The following is a 20514-nucleotide window of genomic DNA, read 5'->3' on the forward strand; positions in this document are numbered from 1 at the left end:
TATAGTTATATATATGTAATTTATTTTTACAATTTCTTAAAAATACATATCATTCAAACGCATTCAGAATGTATTACATAAAATTTATTTACATATACAACTGAAAACTTGTATTTAAGTGCTTTACAATACTCTACAATGTGTTTTTAGAATTCTAGTAAGTTCCTTTAGTCAATTGTCCATGCTCGTCGATCATTGTGGAAGCACATAAATAGAAAATTTCCTATTTTTACATCGAATTCGTAAATATAATATATTATTAAATATGGTACAGATTGCTATTAGTACAAGTATTAACAATGTTGGTAGTATCTACCAGATTTAAGGTTTTGATAAGTCACTAAATATAGATCGAACTATTGTTAAATAATCTGAAACATAGGATCGCTGTAAGTGCATCTAACAAACAATTCGATTCGTAATACAATAACGAATTAAGTTACAATTAAGTAGAAAGTTGTATCGGTAGTTTATACAGAAATGAACTGTTATTGCGAACGATATTGTCCCAAATTACAAAAAGGCAGTGCAACCAATGTGCACCAGAAAACTCACTGTGACTCGGAAATTTAGTTTGATACGCAGTGTACTATACTTCTATCAACTAATTCAACGAGAATCATACTATATAACTCTTTAAACATATATCTCGGTAAAAGACAATTATTTGTTTACGAATTGTACAGATATTTTGAAAAGTGGTAAATGGTAAACTTTAAAAATTCTTCGAAATATAATTCAGGCAGTGTAATAGGTATGCCTGCAAAGTGATGATATCGTTATCCTCCCCGTGTATTTTGTACCATTTGTAAATATTGTATAAAGACAAGTATTGCAAGACTAGGTTCTATAAAATGCAATTATAATCATTTATACGTAAATATTCGTCGAATTATATTAGATTAGGACCAATCATCAGTTCATCGTAACGTATAGAGAATATATATCAATGTATGTGAAAAAATGCCATACCAGCGCGAAATTTAAAAGTGTTATGCGTTCAAAGATTGAATAAATTATTAATTTAATATTACACATATATATGTATAGAGACGCTGCGTTAAAAATCGTATTTGTACAAGCTGAATCGCGGGAAAATGATCGCAAATGTCTCCGATGAATCAATCGATAAAATTTCTTAAAAAATTCGTGCCGACGCTAAGAAAGCCTATTCTATCGAAAAATACTTTCTATCCCGGTAAAAACATTACCAAGATTTTATACACCTGCATTTTATCACTAGAAATTAATACCGGAAGTTTGGCAACCCTAACCGTAGTATATCGCTGAACTTATCCTAATGTCAGCTGTAAAATATGTATCTGCGCTTGCAAATTCACTAGAGACAAGCGGTTCACTTCTCACGAGCCACTCTGTACAGAGGAATCAACAATATCCTTATTCTCTCATGGCACATTACATTCATTCCTACATATTCATGTCGATGAATTAATTTGCAGAGTCCATTACCTCTCCCATTTGTTTTTTTCTGCTAGTAAGGCCACCGTTTAGCCACGTGCGAAGTAACAACAAAATTCCGAGAATTATCTGACATTTGTTACGAGACGTTGTTACAATAAAAAATGCAAAAAATGCTTCCCTATGGAAATCGTATATTTTTTCCGGAGATTCGAAAAAGTGCGCGAGAAACTGCGTGTGTATGTGTTTGTATGTCTGTGTGGGTGTGTGTAAATTCTTGAAAACAATGACTTAGTACAATCACCAAAACCTTACAATCCAGTTGTAAATCGTGTTTGGCCGCGTATTCTTATCGATGACACCGTGTGTGTTAATCAGTTCTATAATATGACACGCTCGAGTTAAAATCCTCATCTACAAATACAGACTTTCATTATTAAATACATTACTAATGTGACACGTTGTATACGTAGTACCATTCAAGTAAGAACATCGTGATTGATTGAACGAATAAAAGCAAAAAAAAAAAAAGAAAAGAAATAGGATTCGTCGATTCTCACATGTATTATCCGTGAAAATTCCTCTAAAATAAAACGAATCTTAACATCTGTACATATCTGTGTGTGTTGGATCAGCGTGCACGGTCGTTCGTAAAACTCATTTAAAACATTAATTGGTTGTTTCCAATTGTTCCAGGATTCGCTGTGTGATCAATTTAGTGGCCTCGGTCGCGTTAGGAATTAGAAATTTGTCCATGTCCGAGATGACCGTGTCATTGTACTGCGTTGTACCGTATTTGAACGTGATCAAATCCGGGTTTCGTTTTCTAGAGGTAATCTTAACAATACTCGTCAACGGACGCTTGACAATTACGTGCGCCGCACCTTTTCGTTCTGGTATTTCCCGGAGTACAATAAGGTGAGTGTCAGTAACCAAAAGTATACTGAAAAGAAAACACATGCGTGAAACGTTAAACAGAAAAAATGGTGTTGTACGATTACAGCTAGCCGCGGTTTCAAAATACGGTTTCTTAGGTTTGTTAAAACTATTCACCTATCACAGAGATCTCTATTCACTTTCACTTCTTGGCATTTAAAGGAATGTAGCAATTTTGGATCCTTCATCCATTGTTGGATGGAGACTACTTCGACCGGTTCTTCGCTCTCGTGATTCGTCATAACCATATCTGCGATACCATTAATTTTTTATTAATCCTACAAGCGAAAACATTTGATAGAAAGAAAAGAAAAGAAGCGACCACTCACCCGATTCCTGATCATCATCTATGCTAAACACAGGGGCGGTTTTCTTTTGCCGTTTAGTATACTCTGGATCTTTACCATTCCTATTCTCCACGCTGTTTTGAACACTTGCTGATGGATTGACAATATAATCGAACAACTTTCCTTTCACTTTCTTTATCTTCCCGAGGAAATCGGAATTGTTATTCTTCACCTTGGCTGGACTCGATTCGTTAGAATTCGTTTCGGACATGTTAGCGTTGCATACTAAACAATGCTGCGAATTGTGATCGACGAGACTAGAAACGACTTCGTCACCAAAGTACTCGTGTATGGCTGAAACGAGGTAACAGAACGTTCACCTTGACTGCGTGTCTGAAGGTCATTGAACCGATGCGGCGCGTCTACAAATAGCACTGTTCAACAAGGGTATAACCGAACAAGATGGTCAAATGTGCCCCCATACCAAATTGATCTTTCATTGTACCATTTGATAGGACTCCCAAGGAAAACCCTCTGTGACAAGTTTTAAGGTGGTAGACTCGTTTTCCAGGATTGCATGGGTGCAGGATGCGCCTTTGCATTCTCTAAAAATATCGAGAGAAGGCGCATCCCGTACCCTTGCAACGGAACACGGATTTAATGAATGATGCAAATACGCCGTTGAACAGTGCGATTGTCCTTCTAGTACCTTGGTATCCGGACGTGACCATGCTGACGTACTGCGTGTGCCTCTGCAAGAAGAACGAGACTACCATGTGTGTATAGCGATCCTCTTCTTGCCTGCCACTTCCTAAAAAGCAAAGATGTTCGCCGCCAGCTTGCGACCCAACAGCCAGCGCTTGTCGTTGTGCCTGCAACAATCCTTGCACCGCTGTGGAGAACGCAGCCGGTTCTTGTAGCATCTGAAACACAATTCTTAGATTCGAATCAAATCTTCGTGCGCAGAGAAACGCAAAAGGGGACCGTACCAAATTACAATCTAAGTGAAACGCTGTCGGCAGATGTCCCGCATTGTATTGCTCGGCAGGTCTGCAATCCACTAGGAAAAATCTGACTGATTCAACGGATGTATTTGGTACGGACGGACTTTCAATAGAGTTCTCGACTAATTCTTGAGCCGAGACAGGCAAGCATAGCGCGTGCGATATATATTTCCCGTCGAAACCCTCGCCGAACATCACCGGGTACAAATCGTGCTTAAAAGAGGCTGGCGTCTTCATCGCGTAATATTGCGCCAGAGAGCAAAAGTCTGTCACATCCTCCGCTTCTAAAGCACAAGGCAGAGCAGCTATCGCATCTATTATACTCTGTTTATCGTTGCTCATCATACTTAAAATTTGCTCTCTGCGTAAAACAGTAAAGTAAATGTTATAACAGTGTTCGATAGAGGTGTTTGCGAGAACTCGGAAATGTCGGGTCGGGAAGGTTCGAGGTTTTCTCGAATATATATAGATCGAATGCCTGACATTTTCGGGTTCTCGCACACCTCTAATATTCAAATCTGAATGATAGTAAAGTGCGCAAATTTTGTACACCTTACCTAGCGTTTATCACCATAATAAGCGAAAGAAATAACATGAAGAACGGATCGGCTTGCATAAAATACAAATCCCACATTGTACATACAGCTGGTAGCGAACACACACCAGCGAACAAAGTAGTTACCCATCCTTTCGTGTATTGATCTGGCGAAACTCTTTTCGTGTCCAAGAAACAACATAATTCTGGTTCATGGTAAAGCAATAACAATCTTAATACAGAACTGTAGGTTTCATCTCTGAAAATACATACATAGAGATAGGAATTGCATTTATTGTTATTTCGAGGATAGTAATCTGATTCGATACTGTACCTAGGAATATAAATATCTATTATTGTCTCAAATAAATTATATGTAGCGCTACGAGGAAGTTTTAAAGCTATTAAAGGACCCAATAACTCCAGCCATCCGTTCCCTCTTTTATATTCTTTCCCCTTGCTCTTGCAATAAAATGTTAAAATAGACTCTAAATCGGAAACGACAGATACTTTGTCCTCATCGTCGTTTCCTAACTTTGCTGCAACAAAAATATTACAATTAACAAACATATTTCCAGGATCTTCTAATGAGAAGATAGATTTCTATCGTCTCTTCATGTGTAATATTTCACAGTGGTTTAAAACATTTGATTTTAAAAGAAGTTTGTGTGAATAAGATAAGATTGATCCAATTCCACATAAGATAAGAATCATATCTATAGAAGTTCCATTCGGATGAATCATTAAATTTCAACTTACCAACCAATTGCTGGCAATCTTCACGAACAACATTTTGTTCGGGTAAATCAAAAACTTCGTTAAAATGACTTAATTGATTGCCTCGATCGGTAACATCTAAACATGCTTGCCACACATCTGGCCTTAGATTCGTAGGAACTGCTTGTCCCTTGCAAATTGCATATATATCAGACGCCGATGGCGACACAGTATCCAACAAAGCTGCTTCCAGCTCCAGAACCCTGAAGTATTATAAATTAGTGTAAAAGACGAATTTATAAAATCTAAATTATATCGGATGATTGCAAAAGTTTGTACCCAATTTACCTCTTGACCTTTTTCGAAAATAAACATGTAACTTCTACGAAAAAGGAAATCAGGTTGTAAAATGTTCAAAGACAATTGTAGAAAATATATAAACTTTTGCAATCATGTAATAGTTCCGATAACAAATGTGCGACTTCTACTTTAAATTTATGTAGGAGAATTAAGTAAGTGCTTGCGCGTACAAAAACTAAACCGAATAGAATATTAAATAGTTCTTCTATCGATCCCATGATATTTTCAATCGACAAGGAAAATATGTAGGACGAATAAAACGTAGAATTTACGCATAACAATATGTATTAGATTCGATTATTTTTAGTACTATAATGTTTTTCTATTATTCAAGGAAAGTGTAAGGGTGACACTGTAACTCTATAAAATCGAATCTGTGTACTTGAAGAAGTTTGTCGATTTATTCGAGCAATGCAGTAGTTATTTGAGCTATAGATAGAATGGGAAAACAGACTACATACATAGCAGAATTTACAAAATACGACGAAACTTTTCGAATAAGCTCACCAGGTGTTTTCGTCCTCTTGTAGTGCCATTTTGGTAAACGTCACACTCTTATCGAGATGTGTATCAAATAACGAATGTTACATGTAAAGTTAGAATTTCCTGCGGCGAGACGACTTTTCCAAATTGCTTAGCATTCTTCGTGGAATGTCGTCGTTCTCATGACATTTCTCGTAGTTCGCGTACACTTTGAAGTTCGTTGATCTATAGAGACGGCCCGAGACAAAACTCTGTTCCTGTTGACAGACCGTTGCCATCTTTTCAGAGAAAGTTTCGTGCATGCGCGAAAAAGAACGCGCGAATATCAGACGGCCAGACTACATGTTTCATTTAACACTTCCGTGTCAACGAAAGCGATAAACGCGTTCGTGCTAAACGTATAACATTAAATGAAATTATTGAACGCTAATCCATTGAGCAATATCGAAATCCTCAGGGTCATACATATTTAGAAACCCTGTGTCTAAACTAAATCAAAAATATCGTAGACAAAATTATGAACACGTGCTAGTGCTTCGCCATAGAATCTCATGCCATAGATAAGATACTCTTTTTTTATTCTTACTTTAAAAATAATATGGGGAAAAGAAATCGTTCTAATCAAATCGCAAATTATTGATAATTCAACACGTCCTATCAATAGTCAAGACAAACAAGATGCATATAGCAGTTTGCCCGCATCCGTCATCTGGTATATAGATGAAGTAATCTTGGAACACGGCATGTTATCCGAAGCCGGGTCTATAAGTATACAGGGTGTCCCAAAATACGTGAAAATCCAGGAAGGGGTTGGTTTCTGAGACTGCCTGAGACCATTACAAGCGACATTTTCTTTTGCAAAAATGTTATCCGCGGCTTTGTTTAGGAGTTATTAACGAAAAACACGGACCAATCAGAGCGCGACCTAGGCGCGAGTTGGCACAGTCAGCCAATCGACAGTTGGCGCTAATTCACATGACGGTGGAAACTCGTACTAAACCTGTTCACTCGATCGGAGACTGTCAGAGACGTTCATCTGCGAGTGCGGCTGTGGTGTGGTTTTTCTTTTCCCCGCATGGTTGTTCGACCTCATGTTAGTTTGCGCTGGTGGTTTTAATATCTGTTCAATTCCGGTAAAAAACGGGAGAGAAAGATAACTCGTGTCACCGACGGACATTGAAGAATTCACAGAGAAATGACACCTAGTGCGGTCAACATGACCGGTTCTGTACTACCAAAATGGCAACTTGCCTTGGCCGTTGGTGCGCCGGTTGCTCTAGGTCTCGGTTACATGTATTACAAGAACAGCAACAAGCCGAAATCGCCAAAATCGATCCGAGGTAAATCAAGGGGTAACTCGAAGGAGACCGGTGCACCGGCCGCTGACAAACAAATTTCAATTGACGGTGATTGTCCACCGAACACTACCCCTGAAACTGAGGTTAGAGATATACACTTTTTTTCGTACAATTTAACGTAGACTGGGAGCGTGCTTAAATCTTTTTACTCCGATAATTTATTGTTTCATCATTGCTGTTGTGATTAAATTAGTGTCAGTTCTACAATGAGATTATTATCTTGTTAGATTGTATGTTCTACACACTGTTCAATTAAATCGGTAAATTATATTGCAGACACTACTGGAAAAAGCTCGGAGGTTTAAGAACGAAGGAAACCGTTACTTCAAAATAGGAACGTACGATGAGGCAATCGCCCAATACAATAATGCGATCGAAACATGCCCGAAAGAACATACCGAAGACCTTGCTACGTTTTACCAAAACAGGGCAGCAGCATATGAACAACTGGTAACAATTTTTAGAATTTACGATTAACACTAAACCTACTGACCATCAAAAGTGACTAACGTGTGTGGTATTGTAAAACTAACAAGATTACATTTATTTATATTTTGTGCGATTTTTACTATAATATATTCTGGAGTCAAAAAATGTATTCAATCAATTCCCATAAAAACACCTTTACAATCTCAATAATTGTCAAATAAAAAATCTAAACTAAGTCATTTGACCCCTCGTTGTAGGTTTAGTATTAATGAAACTTCGAAATAATGTTTAATAATGTTCGAGCCAGTTATCGACGAACATGTATTACAGAAAAAATACAATGCTGTAAAAGAAGATTGTACAAAGGCCTTAGAATTGAAGCGGAGATATCCGAAAGCCTTATTACGTAGAGCGAGAGTGATGGAGCGTTGCAATGATTTAGAATCGGCATTAGAAGACGTTACGGCTACTTGTATTCTAGAAAATTTTTGCAATCAAACAACATTGGAAATGGCAGACAGGGTTTTAAAGCAATTAGGTAGATTTGATTGTCTGCCAAACTAGATAACAAACTTGCTGCTTTAAGCATTAATCGTAAGCTGTTCTTGCATAGGTAAACAACACGCGGTGGAATATCTGAAGAACAAAAAAGAGTATGCTATGCCTAGCAAACAGGTGATCAAAAATTATATGAACCATTTTCATAATGATCCCGTTTTCACGCTACTCCGAAACAGCGACAACAGTAATCTATCTCCGTATGTATTTCAGTTATTAAAAAATTATTATAAGCTTTTGTTATGTATAATATTTTTTATAATGTTTAGGGATTTCATCAATATTTTGGATCATTTGAGAAAAGAGAAATACGATGATATAATACCACTTTGTACCAAAGGACTGGAAAATCCCGAATCGGACACATTGCCACACAAAATGGAACTGTTACTTTTACGGGCCTCGTTTTCTTTGTTGTTAGGACAATACGATAATGCCATAAACGATTTTATTACTATTATAGATAGCGAGAATGTTTCGAAAGATATAAAAGTGAATGCCTTAGTAAAACGAGCCAATGTGTATATGTACTTAGAAAATCTAGAAAAATGTTTCAACGATTTCGAATCGGCTGTAAAACTTGATGCCAACAACGGTGATATTTATATGCACAGAGGGCTGGTAATGATGATGCTCGATGAATCTATGACAAAAAATCTATTTCCTAAAGTCCTAAATATAAGTAAAATACTAATCGTTGCATGATCACAGGTCAATTTGCTTGTGGAGAAATCAGGAGAGGCTAAAGATGACTTCGCGAAAGCTGTGGAGCTAAATCCCGATTTCGCACATGCTTTCGTGCAAAAATGCTATACAGACTTTCATTATGGCGCGATCACCAGGGATACAGAATTATCAGGAGACGCCATGGCAGGTTTCGATAAGGCTTTCGAGAAATTCCCGAACTTCCCCGACTGTTACTTCTTATTCGCTCAGGTATACTGCATGGTGGAATTTATGCAAAATAAAAATGATCTGCCTCGATTACAACATATTATTTACTTTATATTATTACATAACATATTATTCATCCATTGATACAGATACTGTCAGATATGCAGAAATATGAGGAAGCAGATTCTTACTTTTCTAAAGCACTCGAGAAAGATCCAAGCAACGCTGCAATCCTTGTACATAAAGGTTTGTTACAATTGAAATGGCATGGTGACGTTGATAAAGCTATTGACTATATCAATCAAGCACTGGCATTAGATAACAAATGTGAATTTGCGTACGAGACTCTAGCAACAATTGAAGTCCAAAGGTGGGTTGATATGGTCGTGTACAGTGTTTCAAATAGAGCATCTATGTTAATCATTCACAACCACGACAATAATCACTACAACATTTATACTTAAAGAAAAATTGATTTTTTGAAGATGAGAAACCAGAATACCTCGTAAGCACGTTCTTCGAATAATTGATGAACTAACGTTTGTTCAACAGGGGAAATCTGGAGAAAGCACTTACATTGTTCGACGAGGTCTTGGTGATGGGTCGTACACTCACAGAACTCACACACATTTTTGGTCTAAGAGATTCTGTGAAAACACAGCTTAGGCTGCAAGATAAATTAGGTCCGGATATAATGCTGCGCAGCGTTTCATAAGTTTTCACGATATCCTGGTATTGTCGTCACTGAAAGCTTTTAATATGCGAGAATACACATGGTTACCAGAACTAAAGAATAAAGTTTTCATCGTGTATGATACGACTTTGAAATGTAATTTTATGACACGGCACTTTATTCAAGAAACATGTCCTAATGCTATAGAAATTGTTCTCACAGTTACAGACCCACGTGTACGTATCTATCGCTTAATTGATCTATATACGAGCACCTCGTTCGGAGGAGAAAACTGTGGCACAGATTGCTGACTGATGGAAACTGCTGTTCGTCAAGCGTGTTTCAACAATTTCCTTAAGCAAATTCGTTTGCATTTAATTTTTGAAATGTTCCATTCGCAAAGGCTTCTCTTATCCGGTCACGTTCGACGTAAGGTTTCGTGGGAAGGTACTATATATATACCAGTTTGATTGTTAACTATTAAAATTGATTCTCCGCAAAGGATTCACGATTGTAAAATTCCTATGTACACTATACATGATTTATTCTGTTATGAATTTGTCGTGTTAAATATATTTAAATAACAAGGACGCTCACCATTATTTGCAATATTCAGGAACGTATGCATATTATATATATAAATATATATTATGTTTGCATACACAATCGTCGATGGCGCAAGAACAATACTTTTCAAACAGCTTTAGCAGTATACTTATAATTTATAATAGTTTATTGACAATTGTAACTGTGAGTCTGACATTGTATTTTATATTACTTTGTATATAATGCATATAAAACACTTTTGATAGAACTGTGTAACGCTCATACATATACATACATATACATACACATATTTATATATATATACATGTATATATCAATGTTATTATTGTATTATTTTTAAAATGGTATAAATTTTATTTTGTTAATATTACAACTTGATTCCCACTATATTACGGCATTTGTCACTATTGACCAAGACGATTTAAAAACTGAAGAGGAACATATTTATTTTTCCCGAGAAGGAGTAAAGTAATATTTACATTGTTTACAATGATTCGTTAAATGTACAATTATATAAACAATAGATACAAGAGCTTGAAAGTACATGTACATTGAAAAATTCTTGTACAAAAGTAAGTCCGTGAACAATATATTATTTCATCACGAAATAATAATGTATAGTTATACAAAACGCTGTATATACCTTGATTTTTCGTATACGCTATTTCAGACGTCGTAAAAAATCGAAGCGAGAGGATATCTTATAACAAACGCTAATAAACTGCAAAACACCTGAAACATCAACGGTCGTTTAATAACAGAAAATACGATTTATAAATTGATCGAATTATCATTAATCTTACCTGAATTAACAATAGAATTATAGAAAGCGTAGACTCCTTGAGAGGGCCGGTTTTGATCAATACAAAGTTGATTAAAGTAAAGTTGTTACAAGTGACATAGTTCGATTTATCTTCTCGCCAATTCACTAAACGGAGTTTCGTAAATATCCACATTACGAGTTTACCTAGAGATTAAAAATTAATGTTCAGTCAAAGTAATATAAAATTATATAACAAATCGACTGAAATAATTGGGTTTTCTAGGGGTGGTCTCGTGGGCTGGTACCCGGAAATTCGGGATCGGGTATTTTCCTCGGGTTCGGGTCGGGACCCGAAAATTCGTGATACCCGGGTACCCGAAATCGGGTCGGGAACCCGACAATTTTTATTGTTCGGAGACCCGAATGTCATAAATTTTCGGGTCCCGATCCGAATTATCAAAATCTGACCCATGGCTCGAGTACCCTCCCACCCTAGCGTTGCCGTACCGATAAAACCGATGTCATTTTTGTGAAATGCAGTATTGCTAGGCTCCAATTTGTCTATCCCCTTATTATATCTGTAAATAAATGTGAAAATAAGTGTCTTTTGTATCAGTGGAAGAGTTAATTAATTGGAAAACGTACTTTGGTAATCTATGTCTAGGGCATGGTATAAAATGGAACAATTGAGGTACACTGTACAGGAAATTAATAATTTGCGGAATGAAAAACAACAATGTGGTTTTGCTAAAATGCCCAATGATGCCAACAACGGCGAATGTCATTCCTGACAAGTAACAAAATGTGTCCCCTACGAATACTTGTGCTGGGTACCTTGAACAAAAAAAACGTGATTCAGATTATTAAACTGCTTTCCGTTATTTTGAAACGATTGCAAATGTGAATGGAGTAAACAGAAAACGAAATAGCAGTTGCAATAGCTCTTGGAGAATACTGTGGCATACTTTAAGAAAAATTAATTTTTTCATCTTCGGCATTTTCAACTTCCTTTTTTCAATTTCTACGTATATATAACCACTCGTTTAAAAATCCCGGCCAATCCTAGACAGTGTTGACTTTGAAACATTTAGAATTTAGAACCATCAAATTCTGGGAGTAAGTATTGAGTATTCGATTTAATAGTTGAAAGTGACCATATTCCAAGCATTTTTTTATAGTTCATAATATAGTAAACTGAAATACAAAATCTGATATTAATCGATCATTCACTTTTTTCTGTACTGTTGTTTAAAAAATCTTATATTTTCCCCACTTGCTACTGTGTTCTAACCCCCTAAAGTGCTCCATCAGAGAAAAAGTTTGGGAAACCCGGAGTTAGCGAGTGATTCGAAGTGGTCACGTGATGGAAGTGACTCACTCCGTAGATGCTCATAATGAATGAATTAGCGAGGTTTTGAGACGCGTGCGCCCTGGGAGATGTTGCAATCGCGCTTGCCGACGGGATTCGACGAACGACGTTGCGTGGGAGAGCATTCGGGCGTGGTTTTTCTGCCGTTGGGAGGAGGAATCTCGACGAGGTAGATTTCGGTAGAACGGCGGGACCTCTTCAAACGAAAGACTCGTCGCTCGAACTCGGAAAATATGTGGCGCAACGATAAAACCGCTTCGCCGAACGAAGAAACGTCGCGGACAGGCTAGAAGACACCGTTCTATCCACCGAGCGAGTTGTTCACGTGCAATCAGGGCCATTTCAGAATTAAATGGCACGTCGGGGAGCGGTGACGTCACGGTTTAAACGTCACGAACCAAAGGTATTCACCTCGCCTATACACCGTGAGTCTGTTCAACACATTCAGACAATATCATTTGAAATTTTTCAACGTAAAATTCGAAATTTTTCACTGCATACACACGTGAACTTGTCTAACTTTCACGTTTCAAATATGATCTTGACAAAGTAAAGGAAACTAATTTCGTTTAAATTCCTGCAAAAGCATTGTAGAGTAACCGAAAGTATTTTGTTCATTTTTCAGACTCGTACATCGACTATACACATGCTTTCGGCTAGGTCCCTCTGGTAACAGAGAATTTAGGTTCGACATTAAAAATTTCATGGTTCGGAAGATGAACAACTGACAAATTCGGGCAAGGACGGTAGTGAGATGCAGTCCCGCTTAGATGGGAAACTGGCCTTGCTTTACACATTGTTAGTTTTGCAAGTTCTTATTGTTATGATTTATGTTGCTACTACTCCACCTTCTGAATTAACCGTGCCGACAACACATACCTCTGTTACATTTGTGAAATTCGAAGAGGTACAGGTAAGGGTACTATGAACTCTATACTCCATATATTAAGTATAAGAAAAAGTTCTTTTGTTTTCCTTCTACAAAAATTGTTTAAAGACTCTGCATAACTTATTTATTACGATATAATTTTGTAATCCAGGTCATTCAAAGACTGCACTGTGCCAGGTCGTGTCGAATAATTTTCACTAGGAATAGTATAGATGACTTTTGAATTTTGGAAGAACTTTCTCTTAAATTTAGTAGAAAATGCTAAATGTTAAAATGCTCTAACCGTTGTTCCGTATCGAAATGGAAATTCTAACAGGAGCCTCGAGTGCAACCGATCAATCGCAAAAGGTTTCCCATCTACCAGACAATCAACGGGGAGATAACGCTGCAAGATGTCAAGACTTACACTTTGTTCGACGTGTACAATCATACCGTTTGTTGGAAGCACGGAGTGGATAATCAGAAGATGAGAAGCAGCGAAGATAACTTTGAAAAATGTATTTGCACACAAGGATGGCACGGTTCGGATTGTGGCCAGCCAGAGGTCGTTTGGAGAGCGATCATGGCATCGAAACAGAACGTCAAGCTGAAGCATCGTAGAACTGCTAGACGTATCATTCACACATTTTTTCTGAACGAATACAATTCGGCGATCGCGGAGGTGATAGTAGAAGAGTTATACAACGTAGTCGATCTTTTTGTAATCTGTGATTTCAGTAACGCCGAGGATAATTTTCACCATAAGCTACTCAAAGGTTTATTGCAGCAGGAACAGAAGAAAATTTTATATATTAATATAGCAGCAAAGGTGCACAAGCCGCTGAGGGTAGTATCCAAATACATTTGGGAGAAGATTAAGACTGTAGTACGAAACTTAAGAGACGATGATATTTATGTAACGACTGAATCCGAACAAGTACTGAACTCCAGGGCATTAATGTTCCTCAAGGTATACAACGGTTGGCCGCAACCGATCGGCTTTAGATTAAGGTGGTCAGTTTACGGATTCTTCTGGCAACACCCACTTAAAACAACGATAACGGTTGGCGCGTGCACGATCGGATTGATGCGCGAAGCTTATCAATCGAATCCCATCATGCTGCAACAACTGGAAGAAGACTTGAGTGAGAGGGATAGCCTAGGCCTAGTAATAGGAGACTTGAATCATTACGGTGGATGGTATTGTTATCTGTGCCAGGCGCCGGCGAACATTATAACCAGCCTGCACAACAAAGTGAAATCGAACGAGATTCAATTAGAGAAAACTATCGATGTACCGTTCATCGAGGACCTAATAGGAAGCGGACTATGGTTAGACGGGAAAACTAATCTCCTAAGAGTCTCGAAATCTCGGGACCTCTATTTTGCGCCTGAAACAATACTTAACAATACATGGAAATATGACTGGCTGGTAGAGAATTTTTATGCTAAATTAGACTATTACTGACATACTGGTCGCACCCGACTGTGATATTAACTCATACTCAATACTCAGTGTAAACTATATGATACTGTACTGAATTTATATACTAAAGTAATATGTTGATTATGAATTATAAATATTAAATGATTTATACATATAAGTTATACAGAAATAAAAAGTCTGGAGTTGTCTTTATTCAATCTGATCCAACGTATTTCAAATTTTCTTTCACGAAATTTACGTTTTCGTTTTTATGCGAGAAGTTGAAAATTACAAATAGACAGCAGATCTCTTTATGCAAAATAAACATTTTCTAACTGAATTGCAACAATCTGGAGTGAAATAGAATTTATCTTCTTTCTTAATATGTTTGATAGGTTGAAAATAATGTAACAGTATTATTAAATTCCTCTGATATTTTTACCATTTTAAATTACACCTACTTAGTTTTATCATAAATGCATAAAGATTCACAGTCTAATTATAAGCTTAATATTTTTGGTGACAGTGATATCTAAATGTTTTCGAATGAGAGACTAACATTGTTGCATTAATTTGTCAATGTTATACGCAACTTACCAATTAAATTTTAGTAAGCCCAATGATGTAGCCGTATATGGAAGCATGAAATACAATGAGAACTGGTGTGCTTTCCAAAGGTCTCCCGACAACTCGATCACGTTAAAAATGAGTATGCTTATCGAGATCACCAAGCTCTGTCCAACTTCTAAACCATTTATGCCAGCTAATATGTTTATAGCATTTGTACAGAAGACTGCTAGCATTCCCATGTACAAATAGTAGAGTATCCATAAATCCACAGAGAAACCAAACCAGGGTCTTAAGGGTTTCGGTACTATGATTAGTGTGGAATTGAAATTAATATAATAGACCATTAAAAGTGGCAATGAAGCGATCGTTGGCAGTAATAGTTTATGACGCCAACGAAGGTCCAGAACATCGTCAGCAAAACCCAAAAGTAGCATACAACAAATTGAGAGTAGAGCAGCCAAAAATTCCATAAACTGTAATCGAAATTTTCCCAGAAGAATGTTTGTCGGCTATTTAGTAAATGCGATCGTCTCCAAAGTCTTAGAAATTTAAATAAATGGAAAGACGTAGAAGAATTGTAAGGACTTCGGAGACATCGCTAGTATTAACACATTCGTCACTGCTGGCGAGATGCTTAATTGAATGTCGCATATAATTTTCAAACTGTAGTTCGTACGTGTTAATACCGTCTCTCTCTCCTCTGTAGTATAAATAATTTATTCCATACCTCGTTATGGGGGAAGTTGATGTCACTGAATATATAATCTGTAAACGGTATGGGAATAAACAGAAACAGCGTTATAAGAAAGAGGCACCCGCTAACAACACCTAACGCCTCCGGCCTATAAAAGAACGTTCAATGTACAAATTACCTGTTCCCATAGACGAAAATAGTATCACACGTGAACGTCATGTGTTATCAAAGTCTGACTTACACTTTTTCACCGGTATTTTTGTTCATGTCAATCCCGTGGAGGTTAGCTTTGATAAACATGTTTTTTATCCGCGGTATTAGGCGTACAGTCAAAAGATACGCGACACAGGACATCCCGAAATTAGTTACTAAAGGAAAGAAAAATTTCCAAGCGTCGTCACTATGCTTCATGTTAGAGGATTTTCGAAAAAACTGCCCGGAAAACACAACAGAACATATGTACAAAACAGCCGATCAACGTGGTTGACAACAGATATGCAGATTTTCCTCCATAACGACGCGTTTTCCAGACCTCCTTTGCGTCGCATTTTTATCTCTACTATTTTGATTACATGAACTTACGCGATTTGTAAACTTATGATTATATGTATGGATTATGTAGACTGCAGATCTTTATGGATCGAATTATCGCTTTTGAAAATTTTCAAAAAATGCTAGGATACAAAATATGACAGTATTTAGAACGATTTTAATTTATTTCAGATGTAAAACCACAGAAAATAAGATTTTATTTGATTTGAATTTATTCTTAAAATTCGTGTACAAAAGTTGCAAATTGTATAAACATCCGCAGTTTACTTATGATAAATTGATTGACGATTAACAATAAATTTCTCTGAATGTCTTTGACGGAAAAAATAAACGTGATTGAAAATATTTAATTTGCCTTGTTCAGCTATTTAGAACTAAATAGAACTGCCTTTTAAACCAATACGTCTCCGCTGCTCTCTAACGTCTTGTTCAGTATTCCTAATTACGCGATATTACGAGGAGCAGGCTGCCTTGCCATTTACACGTCACTTTTTGAATCAAATGGCACGACTGTAGCGACACGCATCCAATTTGACGTAAGAAAAAAATCATCCCCTGGCGGACGCACATTTTTTGGAAATCAAAATACATTAGGCGCGCTAATAGTTACGGTCAACGACGCAGAAGCACGAGAACGAATCGTAGCTCCAAAATTATTCGGTTACTAAACCTGTGAAATTTTAATAGAAAATCGGAGTATCTTAAATCGGAGCATATTTTTATGGTTTTTATGTGTACATATATTATTTTGTTTTATACGTTGACATTGGAGAGAATTAGTTCGATTACGCACGCATCGTGCGCGAAAGTTCCTCGAATTGCATAGTCACTGACACGGTGAAAAGCTTTTTACAATTTTATCCTGTCGTTCGTTGTCAATGAACGTCTGAAACAATCTGCATATATTTAATATATACTTACATATATATACACATATTTGTTGGTAAAGTGAATGGGGATTACTCTTAAAATATGAATAAGGTAATATCACTTTGTTATTACGAAACAACTACTCCTCATTGCAATACCCTTTAACACGTATTTTCTCATTTCGATAACCGCACTCGAAAATTCATGTTAGCTTGAAATTGTTTGTTTACAGTTTCATAATTGTAGCCAATATCTCAAATTTATTATTCACGTTGTGTAACCTATAACTTGTAAATAAAACTTACTCTTCTGATTGTGATTAAAGATAATTCGATGTATTTGACCGTAAAGGATGCACAGGATATCACAGATTATAACAGCTAAATTTGATTTCTATATTCTGTAGATTTAAACAAGAAAAAAATTTAATATAGACGTTAGTCTTTCGGAGCTTTGCCAAAGAATTATGACAAAACTGTAGTTATAAGAATGTTTCGTTCCTTTGTATCTTGTATTTTTGGCAAAGTTTGGTTGTTCAGATCTGAAGAAAAATGGACACGTACAATTTAAAACAGAGGACGAATTAAGAAGATTTAAGAACATCAGTGTATTAATTTGAGCTTAATAAGACAATTAAAAGAAGAATGAAATTTCTATTTGGCTCCTGTGTCTTGCAATCATTGCAAACATTTTTTATTTTGCATAAAGATCTGCAGTTTATATCTAATGAACTTATAATTGTTTTATGTTTTTCAGTGTTAACGGACTACAGTCAACTTAGGTATTTTTCTGCTGTCGATTAATTAAGTAGAATTAATGGATAGCGAGAAGCAGAAAGATGAGATTATTGCGTTGGAAAGTATCTACAATGCGGAAGAGTTTTCTCGTCATGAGGAGAACAGTCGTTACCAATGCAGCTTCAAGATATTTATAAATCTCCCGGTGGACTACTATGTTACGTACAAGGATAACAGGCACACGGAGGAACCTTTGCAGAAGATCAATATATCTCATTTACCACCTTTGACGTTACACGTTACTTTACCAGAAGATTATCCATCAACGTCGTCGCCGATAGTTACTTTACATTCGTCTTGGTTGGGTCCTCAATCATTAGCTGAATTATGTAAAAGATTAGATCAGCTGTGGGAAGAGAACAAGGGACAAGAAATTTTGTTTACATGGGTAGGCTTTTTACACGACGAAAGTTTAGAGTTTTTAAATATGCAGGAGCATATCGATATGAGCAGCGCTTATACGTGTTACCAAGAGACTCTGGAGAAAGCACAGAACGTTCAAAAGAGTAAAGTCATAGACAGCATAGAAAATGAACACACTGTGGACAGCACGAAGAGCAAACCGAAGACAGAAGTTTCCGCTCAATATTTAAGCAAAAAGAATTTGATGCACAAGGGTAACGACAAGAGAGCTAGTTTAAACGGGCCGATCGGGAGAAACCCTATCCAAGCATTAATCGATTATAACGACAAACGCAATCAGATCGAGTTCGAGAGAAATTTCTATGCTTGTAAAATATGTTTCCTGGACAAGATGGGGAAACACTGTACACAATTTATGCCGTGCGCTCACGTATTTTGTAAAGATTGTATAACTGGTTACTTAGAAGCAAGAATCAATGATGGAAACGTGCAGAACATTTGTTGTCCAGAGGAGAAGTGCACTTCCGAGGCATCTCCTGCTCAGGTAATCTGTTCTCTTCATCATTATTATTAGATGAAATTTATACTGTTACTTATTGTACTTGAAATGTTTAGATTAAAGATATGTTAAGTTCAGAGTTGTTCGCAAAGTATGATTCTCTGCTGTTGAACAGTACATTGGATACTATGATGGACATAATATACTGCCCACGACGCAATTGTCAATATCCAGTCAGTTGCGAACCGAACGAACAAATGGCGAACTGTCCAGTATGTCGATACGCGTTTTGCATTTTCTGTAAAATGGTGTATCATGGCATAGAACCATGCAAAATTTATTCAGGTATGTTTCTACAAGTTATGCAATGCTTGAGTAGCCATTTCGATTATCAATCTATGGAGATAATGTATTGTAACTATTGTCACCTGTTACTTATTCGAGGCAAAAATATCGTGATAAACAAATTCTTCAAGGTCACATTACTCTAGATTTCAAGGTCATCGATATTTTTTCATATATTTTCTAATACTTGCATTACCATCATCAAGGTCACGTGAAAGTTATAGTCATGTATCTGTGGTTGTCAGGAAGAACTTCCACTTTCGAGATATTGCCATTTATTTAATGTTTTCATCACTAACGCTTTGACAAAGGACATCGGTTAAATTGCATTATTTTTTTGGAGCCTTCCGAATTTATTTTCATAACTTTTTCTCTGGTAAATACATAAATCCTATACTATAAAGGTCAATTAATCCATAAACAGAAATTTTTTGAAATTGTGACATGCGGCGTTTTTCCTGGCGACCACAGATATGTTTGTTACCGTCATCGAGCACAACCTGTATGTATTATTGCAGCTCAAATGCACCAGTTAGTGACCGAGTATCAAGAAGCCTCTAACGATCGTAAACTTCAATTGGAACAACGTTATGGCAAAAAGCAACTACAAGTATTGATAGAAAACACGATGTCGGAGAACTGGATCAAGAGCAACAGTCAAAGATGTCCGAAATGCCAAGTCCAAATCGAGGTACAGCAACTTGTTTATGCTCGTAAACCGATTTATTCGTTATCGGAAATAAGTTTTCTCCAATTTTAAGTTCAAACACGCCGCTTATGATCCATTTAACATATTCGTAGAAATCAACTGGGTGTAATAAGATGACATGCTGGCGATGCAATACATACTTCTGCTGGTTGTGCAGCACCATACTCGACCACTCGTCGCCGTACGAACACTTTCGGAACATGGATTCCAAGTGCTACAATTTGCTAAATCAAGGAATAATAGACGAGGACGAGGATGAAGAGGACCTCGACAACGAGTTCATTCGTTTCAATCATGATATTGACATAGACGAAGACGAGTACGAGTACGATATAATTATATAATTACAAAGCCGCCTTCAAACGATACATGTATATTTATCAAATTCATTGTATAAAATATAAAATTGAACTATAGAAAACATATTTTATAAACCGCTTTCTCATACTGTGATATCGGTTACCTCATA

At 36.7% G+C, this 20514-nt stretch overlaps 5 protein-coding genes across 7 annotated transcripts; 3 read left to right on the forward strand and 2 right to left on the reverse strand.

Moving 5' to 3' along the window:
* Positions 1-69: 69 nt before the first annotated feature.
* Tbc1d23 (TBC1 domain family member 23) lies at positions 70-6051 on the reverse strand. Of its 2 annotated transcripts, XM_076446997.1 has the most exons (9): positions 5766-6051; positions 4941-5161; positions 4516-4720; positions 4204-4440; positions 3632-4007; positions 3352-3565; positions 2685-2996; positions 2473-2605; positions 70-2362 (listed from the first exon to the last, which is right to left on the reverse strand). In XM_076446997.1, the coding sequence occupies exons 1-9, from the start codon at positions 5792-5794 to the stop codon at positions 2089-2091; spliced, it is 2001 nt and encodes a 666-aa protein (XP_076303112.1). In that variant the 5' UTR covers positions 5795-6051; the 3' UTR covers positions 70-2088. The 2 variants fall into 2 exon arrangements, with proteins under 2 accessions (XP_076303112.1, XP_076303109.1); XM_076446994.1 differs by having other exon boundaries at positions 4204-4720.
* A 684-nt stretch (positions 6052-6735) lies between these two features.
* On the forward strand, positions 6736-11820 carry Tom70 (translocase of outer membrane 70). The gene is made up of 8 exons (XM_076447049.1): positions 6736-7182; positions 7376-7549; positions 7859-8066; positions 8142-8286; positions 8356-8707; positions 8798-9022; positions 9130-9350; positions 9533-11820. Exons 1-8 carry the CDS (start codon positions 6937-6939, stop codon positions 9693-9695), a joined length of 1734 nt encoding a protein of 577 aa, XP_076303164.1. The 5' UTR covers positions 6736-6936; the 3' UTR covers positions 9696-11820.
* Alg7 (Alg7 dolichyl-phosphate N-acetylglucosaminephosphotransferase) lies at positions 10816-17074 on the reverse strand. Its single transcript, XM_076447061.1, has 7 exons — positions 16152-17074; positions 15944-16058; positions 15244-15689; positions 11629-11817; positions 11491-11561; positions 11024-11187; positions 10816-10952 (listed from the first exon to the last, which is right to left on the reverse strand). Exons 1-7 carry the CDS (start codon positions 16319-16321, stop codon positions 10887-10889), a joined length of 1221 nt encoding a protein of 406 aa, XP_076303176.1. The 5' UTR covers positions 16322-17074; the 3' UTR covers positions 10816-10886.
* Positions 13107-14830, forward strand: Mgat3 (beta-1,4-mannosyl-glycoprotein 4-beta-N-acetylglucosaminyltransferase). Its single transcript, XM_076447060.1, has 2 exons — positions 13107-13265; positions 13558-14830. The coding sequence occupies exons 1-2, from the start codon at positions 13107-13109 to the stop codon at positions 14686-14688; spliced, it is 1290 nt and encodes a 429-aa protein (XP_076303175.1). The 3' UTR covers positions 14689-14830.
* Positions 16869-20468, forward strand: LOC143221667 (E3 ubiquitin-protein ligase RNF14). Of its 2 annotated transcripts, none has more exons than XM_076447058.1 (5): positions 16869-16998; positions 18089-19036; positions 19108-19336; positions 19855-20027; positions 20138-20468. In XM_076447058.1, exons 2-5 carry the CDS (start codon positions 18149-18151, stop codon positions 20387-20389), a joined length of 1542 nt encoding a protein of 513 aa, XP_076303173.1. In that variant the 5' UTR covers positions 16869-16998; positions 18089-18148; the 3' UTR covers positions 20390-20468. The 2 variants fall into 2 exon arrangements, with proteins under 2 accessions (XP_076303173.1, XP_076303172.1); XM_076447057.1 differs by lacking the exon at positions 16869-16998 and adding an exon at positions 17005-17443.
* Positions 20469-20514: the final 46 nt, after the last annotated feature.

The sequence above is a fragment of the Lasioglossum baleicum genome, chromosome 2, assembly GCF_051020765.1.
Source record: "Lasioglossum baleicum chromosome 2, iyLasBale1, whole genome shotgun sequence".
Classification (NCBI taxonomy): Eukaryota; Metazoa; Arthropoda; class Insecta; order Hymenoptera; family Halictidae; genus Lasioglossum; species Lasioglossum baleicum.